Source organism: Manacus vitellinus, unplaced genomic scaffold (assembly GCF_001715985.3).
Source record: "Manacus vitellinus isolate BGI_N305 unplaced genomic scaffold, ASM171598v3 scaffold_0_pilon, whole genome shotgun sequence".
Classification (NCBI taxonomy): Eukaryota; Metazoa; Chordata; class Aves; order Passeriformes; family Pipridae; genus Manacus; species Manacus vitellinus.
Window position 1 is genome coordinate 20,221,211 of NW_021938789.1, and position 7,483 is coordinate 20,228,693.

The following is a 7,483-nucleotide window of genomic DNA, read 5'->3' on the forward strand; positions in this document are numbered from 1 at the left end:
GTTAAGCAAACAATGTTTTCTGACTTTGTTTCAAACTCTTCTGTATAATGTCACCATTGAAACTACTTGTCAGGCCATATCTATTTGCATTCGCAATGAGGCACATCTACTGGTGTAATGCATTTTAGGATTATATCTGTCTTCTTTTCCATGACTGTATCCTTCACTGTGATTTATAGTTAATCCATGAAAAGTGTCTTTTCTAGTGTCATGTCTTGCTGGTGACTTCATAGCTCACAAGTAGTAGTTTCTGTTATTAGCTTCTACGTGACAGATTTTGTAATGTAAGATTTCAACTGCTTTCATTACACTGGGTACCAAAGAAACTAAAAAGATATTCTGATCATCCCCTGTACTGAGACCGTATCACACCTCACCGTTGCAGTGAATTTTCTGAGTGCAGCCACATTACATTGGGTCACTTATGGACACATTAACTAAAAAGTATTCCAAAAACAACCCCCGGATCCTTCCTGACTAATATAGCCTCCTAACTAATCCCTAATGGTGAAAGGGCAAATATCTGCTGTAAAGTCTCCTTTTGCAAGTTCCCTACCTACCTTCAGTCCATGTTATCACTTCTGTCTTCTCCAATATAACTAGTAACTTCCCATATGCCACCATGTCAAATGCTTCAATGAAACCTGAGAGATGTCATGCAGCCCTCATTGTAGTTTTTAGGCACTTTTTACTAGATTTCCTTAGTATTTCCAGATTCTTGTACCCCTTGTCACATTGATAAGCATCATACTGTACATGACAACCAATGAAGGGGTAAGAGGCATTTCAACATCAGACTGCTGTCACAGATGTAGCCCTTGAAAAAATATTTTGCTACTGCATACCTTTCCACATGATAGAAGCAAATCAGGTACACCACAAAGTGAATGACAACACTATATGGGAAGAAAATTACTACCCTGAAACTACCTTTTCCATAAAGAAGTTCAGTTCAGCACACATATGGCTGTGTTACTTCCATAGGATTTCTTGAATAATTTATAAAAAAGAGAAACTACTGTATGATTTAAGGGTATACTACTGTATTTTAGAAGTTGATGAGAGTTCTGCTGGATTTGACCTTGAAAGCAAAAGGCATTCAGGCCCAAATAACACAACATGTAAATGTAACATTTCTCCTCTCTTACTATTTCATGCATGTCACTTGGACGTTCAGTTTCTGCAGATACCTATGAAAACTCTTATCAGTCAAACATTTGCTGAAAGCGATGCAAAAAGGAGCATAAAGATCAGCAAAGGGTATTCGTCTGAAATGAAAATGTCAACAAGTATTTGTGATGTCATTATTATTCACCTGAGAACAACACAACTTTCAGAAATGAAAAGCAATTTCAAAGATACTACACATTTTCCCCACAAGTAGACTGACTTAGACACTCCCTGGAAGGCCTGATTCTGCTTCTACACCATGAAAATCTGTTTTAAATCCTATGAAGTGAATTTCTTAAGCCAGCCAAAACTCACTGAAAGTGTGACCAGAATCAGGCCTGATGGATCTAATTATAACTTGTAAATTAAGCTGTTACTAATCTTGCCTAATTTGCATGATTGACAGAACAGTACAGATGAAGCATCCACTCCTACTGCAGTTAATGGTTTCTCAGAGCCAGGAAATGGCATTTTAATCTCAGAAATACATACCATTTCTACATCAGAAACAGGTCCAAAACTGGTGACATATATATCTGTTTTGACTTCAGTAACAGGACCTAATGTATGAAAAGGAAGTGAGCAAGAAAATTTGAATTTTGCAGGTCAACAATTCCCATAAATGATCCTGGCGTGTGAACAGTTACCGCTTTCAGGGTTCTGTGGACGAGCAAGAGCAAAATGCAAACAAAGGTCAATTCAAGATAAGTCTAGAATAAGAAGCACTGCTCAATTACCTTTACCACATAAGTAAATCAAAAGCAGCATTTCCATGCAAATCCCCATTCAGTAAACTAACTTTGACCCAGTGACTAAGAAAACTGATGCCAAAAAATTAAAAGGCTCACTGAAAACACCACACTAATTAACAAAAAGCACTGCATTCAGGAAATCCACTTTCCTCATGGCATTTATTACTAATATTTGGTCCTACTGGTAATAACTGGACTACAAACATTAGCATGCCATGCACTGGGCAATTTAGTATTGCAGGATCAAGAACTGCATCCATATCCCATGATGTATTTAAGTGCTTTAATACTAACATTCAAAAGAAAAGTTGGATGTCCAAGTATTTTTGAGAGTCTGAACCTATGTCCACATCCTGCTACAAAGCCCATCTTGAAAGAGCTAGAGTTATTTAGGACATTGTTAAACAGAGGGCACTGAGTAGAGGTCTTGCACTCTCACAGCTGCATACAGCAAATCAACCATCAGAGAAAGCAGTTTCACTTTAATTATCATTTCCTTTACTACCTTGAAATTTCAGAGGGGCATTCACTCTACAGTTCCCCTTAAACCAAAGAACACACACACTAATATCACTGGGATTTAGGTCTGTTCCCAATGTAAAAGGCTAGAAAGCTGCTAATCATTACCAGCTGCTAAGATGATTCTGTGATCAAAGCATTAGCTAACAGTTTAATTCAGGTAATTAACTCACAGCATAAATTAAAAAATTAAAAAAAAAAAATCTACTGACAGTCTTACCAAACAGTATCTGTTTGAAAAAACAGATATGATCTACAAATTCACAACCAGTTTCTAAACCCCTACAACTCAAATTTCTAAAGAGGATAAGTGGCTCACGTCTGTTAATTCAGGCTTTAACATAGTATTTGCAATCTAAAAATGAAAGGAGGAAAGACTCAACAGGGTTAGCAGCAGAATAATATGTCCCTCTTGAAAAGAAAAAAAAAGTCACTCTTTACAGATGTCACTTTAAATCAAAGGGTAGAAGGAAAAAAACAAATATGCAGTGGGAAAACAGGGAAACTATACTTCTTGCACCTAGAATGAGTCCCAAGCTGTGAACAAAAAATAAAATAAAACCATGTAAAATAATTTTACTAAAGAATTTGCAAATTATGTAGAGAAGAACAGCTAAGAATTTTTCAACTAAATGTCAAAAAAATGACTGCTGGAAGCTAAGTTTCACAGACATTTTTTCAAGACATAATGTAAGGAAAATCCACTGTACAAGAGTTGGTAGCTCAGTGGTCCTTGGAAAGTAGGATAGTTTGGCATGTCTGTGTCGAAGAGGTTTTAAGAAGCAACTCCCAGGTTCCAGATAACACACTTTCATACCACACCATTTGTTTTGCAGTAGGTTGCTCTCTGGACACGTCAAATGGATGCTGCTCCCCTTTCTACAAATAAAAAAGTGTTTATTAGGTCAGGGAAATCCATGAGTGTTTGGATCATTCATTTTACTGACAACGCAGTCCAATGACATTTCCTGAATATAATTATTTCTGGAGAGCAGAAGAGCTCCAAGAGATTAGAAGTGAAGACATTCATCTACAGTGTTAGAAAATAGGAGAGAAAATAGAAGAGATTTAACTGCAACTGACCTCCCACAATCACACTACCACTGTAATTTATCTAGGATTGTTTTAAATATATAAATATTTATTTCACTTGAACTTGAAATATTTCAGAAATCAGTTCTATAGAAATGAAAAAAAAGTCATTTTCTCACACAGCTTTAATAAGAAAATGCAGGAATTACTCTTTGTTGCTCAGTAATAAGAGACTGATGAATATTGAGTGCAGTTCCTGCAAGAATCCTTTTCAGGAACTGAGTGCAATATTCAGTATTCTTTTATTATTGAGTAACAGAGACTAGTCCCTGAATTCCTTTCAGGAACTGCTTTACTTGTTAGTTCTAAGAAACTAAATGGGAATAGACCTGAAACAAACCCCAATCTTTAACTGCTTTTCTTCTGCTTTAACTGCTTTAACTTCTTTTCTTTAGCTCATAGAACACTGTAATTTTCTAGCCATACCAACTTGAGCAAAGGGACAGATTTTTCCCAGAGGCACAAGCTGCTTCTCCTCAGACACTGATTTCTTCTGTTTCATTAAACGATTACAGCTTCTCAGGAATAAGTGTTTGGAGCCTTTTTGCAGATTTGTTTTTTGGAGTTTCTCAGAAAGAAGGGGAAAGATAAGACCAAGAAGCTAACCTCCAAATCTTCAAGCCTATGACTTAATGCTATTAGAAATACTATAGCAGCAGCACAGGACTAAAACTATGCTTGAGTTCACTCTTCAGTAACTGTTATTCTGTTCTCAAACATTTATTATTATGACCCATGAGAAAGAAGGAATCAGGAACCCTCAGACAATAACAAGGCCACAAAATAATGTTTACTTTTGGTTGCTTGCCCAACATGATGGCAGAAGAGCGACAAAACAAATGTTAAAATCACATTATAGTCCACTAGAAAATGGCAGATGAATGAGTATCTAGAAATATTTTAGGCATCCTAACAGTTATCCAGCTAGTACTGACATACAAATCCTTGCTTTGTAGCCAAAACCTTTGCCAAACATTTCAATGTCTGGTAGGAGCAAATACAGCAGCAAGAGACAGTGAAGCTGATTATCTCCCTAATGCTTTCCCTCCAATTGCAGCCGTTTCATGCTCCACATCTTCCACCTACATTGGCCTTAACAGTAATAAAATGACAAATCTTGGATTTTCTAGCATGTCCCAGTACTTAATGCCAACCCAGGAGTATCTATGGCGACACCACTAACTCTCTCTTATTCTTCTTGTTCTAGAAGAAAACATAACTCCAGTTGGTAACAATAGTGGGGGTATAAATAGTGAGTCATGCTGCTGCTTCTTTTTTAAACTATTATTAATAGTGGGAATTCCTGTCAACGAGGAGGTGATCTGTAGTCACCTAACCTACTTTTACTGGTGATTTAAACAGTCCTCCAAAATAAATGTGTTGCACCACTAAATCAGCTCAGGTTCTGCAAGCAGAAGATCCTATCAGAATCCCTAACACCCTATTACTGGCAATAAAATGCAGTGAGTTGTAAGAAGGCCAATTAACTTTGAATGTGACCATTTGGGCTTATCCCCCAATGGATGTTAAGTATCTATCCACCATAAATCTTTAGGAATGCTGAAGAACTATTTATAACATACCGTTGTGTATTTTTATGTCAATGAAATAGGAGGAGAGTCCTACACACTGCAGTGGGAACAGTTAAGTCTGAATCACTGCTTGCAAGATAATACACTTTAAAGAAGCTCAAGCAGGATTAAAAGCAACCCCTGCAAAAAGCCAGAATAGTTCAGTGGTATAGATGTTAGATGTGGGCTGAAGAAGCGATGCCGGGCCCTAGCCCTGTGAAGATGAACATAAGACAGCTCTCCCATGCATTTTATGTCAACATATGGGTTGAACTGCAGCACAGCTCCCAAGGAAAGACTTTGGGCTCCATTAGTGCCGCGTCTCCATAGGCAACTGTCACTGCAGAGATCTCCACTGTATGTAAACAGTCAAATCCTGCACAGGCTTTCTGTGTATTGCAAATTTTGCCATCAAAAATCACACAACTAAATGGGAACGTTAACAAACAAGTCTGTACAAAGGTTTCAGCATGCAAAGTACAATTTAAATGCTAAGTGCAGTTATTGCTCCTATTATGAGATCAGTCCCAGGATACATAAACCACATAAAATTGTATTACATCAGTTCCTACAGTTACATTAAAAAAAAAGTAGTTGCTACAGATTTTTTTTAAATATAACTACATGTGAAAGATTTGGTGCTTTCTCTTTCCAAATTCTTGCTTCCTGAATAGGGTTGACATTTTTTAAATGAAGTGAAAAAAAAAAAAGAAAAAAAAAAGAAAAGAAAAAGCCATCATATGAAGCATGTTCTCTTGTTTCATTTTATCAGAGAACAGCTGAGGACACCTCCTATAAGTAAGAATTCTATTCAGAAGCCAGAACAAGTAGGTAGGGCATTTTTAAAAAATTAAAGTAGAATTCAAAAACCTGGGCTACATTCTCTACCAAAAGACAACACAAAAACCACGGGAGCACACAATAACCCTTGTCTCTATGTATGTTTATCCATCAGCATGTCTGAACCTGAAAAGGGGAAAAAATACCTCCAGAAATTAGGAGATTACTGATTTTTTGCCTGTTTATCAGCAGATCATCTCTGCTGAGCCAGCCAATAAGCTTGATACTGGTGCCAGTTTTCATGATGTGTACACCTGTCTACTAAGAACTGGACTATGAATATCAGCTAATTTTATACAGATCACTGAACAACAGACAGATGGTAATGACTTCAAGGATTACTAACCTGGGCCAAATTCAAATCCATCACCTACAGGTATCTAACACCATATCCTGTTAAGCTTTGAGTCATCTACTCTCACCAGCTGAGGAAGACTGGACAACTGCCTGAAAAAAAAAATGACCAGCTTCACTTTACAATGCTCACTTCAAGTCCATTTGCAATCTAAAAAATAAAAATAAATTACAATATCTATTATGCTGAGCAATGGAACCTTGAAGGAACACGTGAGTTCCTAGTAAGGGCAGATAATCATGTAGATATTTTTATTTTCTCTAAAACCAGAAAATTGTCTTTGCTCTTCAAGTGTATTCTGTGTTTATTTTCTGATTAAAGTCCTGCATTGACAGGAAATGAAACTCTTCAGAAATGCTGTTCATCAGCTGAACATCACACAGCCTAGACAGGGCTGAGAAGCCCTCTCCTACCCTTCCTATGGGAGACAATAGCCAATATATTTAATTCCACCAAGTACTCAAGTGCCTTTTCACAGGTATGAGATCATGAGAAAGAATATGAAAAGAGAAAGAAAATAAAAAGGGAAACGAATGCACACAGTCCTGTTCCTTCTACTCATGAGTCAGTCTATGTGGCAGTTTTCAAAGAGAAAGCCACATAGCTAACACCATTTCAGTAGCTCATAGTGAGACTCAAAGCTCATGCCAGACTCTACCTCACACAACCAAACATAACTCAGGAAGGGAAAGGGCTTCAGCTTTCATTGACTGATGGGTAATCACACCACAATGAGCCAGTAAAACACTGTGGGCAACACCAGCAGCTTGTGGTTAGCAGGTTTCACAGTCAGTCTAAGACTCTTGGGCAGGAGGCAAGTCACACATCACCATCCTTCTTTGGTCTGGCCACACACTTGGCCATTAAAGGCAAGACATCAGAGATGAGATGTTCTCTAAAAGGCACAGTTCATTAAAATGAGCAGAAACATGGCAGCATGCAGTGATGCTGCCCTCATCAGCTTCAGTCTCTCTTTTCCTTCCTACTTCCCTAAATCCTGGCTTAAGTGTGATGAGATACTGTATCATGAAAGTTTCAAAGACACCATTACATTTTTTAAAGTTACAATTCAATACAGGTTTGAATGGGCTCTTGCAGGCTCTTGCTTATGTCAAGAGTTGCTCAAGTACAGTCTGAAACCAGGCATGAGTTTAAAATAGCAAATCAGACTCAGGCCTTTTACT

The 7,483-nt window shown here is 37.5% G+C and overlaps 1 protein-coding gene across 6 annotated transcripts in view; it reads right to left on the reverse strand.

Moving 5' to 3' along the window:
* GABRA4 (gamma-aminobutyric acid type A receptor alpha4 subunit) overlaps positions 1 to 6,383 on the reverse strand; it is a 67,261-nt gene extending 60,878 nt beyond the window's left edge. For 5 of the 6 annotated variants that reach the window (XM_029961114.1, XM_029961110.1, XM_029961120.1 and 2 more), the window contains exon 1: positions 6,291 to 6,369. In XM_029961114.1, coding sequence (XP_029816974.1) covers positions 6,291 to 6,311 — 21 coding nt within the window. In that variant the 5' untranslated portion in view covers positions 6,312 to 6,369. Of the gene's footprint in view, positions 1 to 1,662; positions 1,731 to 6,290 lie in introns of all 6 variants that reach the window. The other variant, XM_018068807.2, reaches the window with a different exon arrangement.
* Positions 6,384 to 7,483: the final 1,100 nt, after the last annotated feature.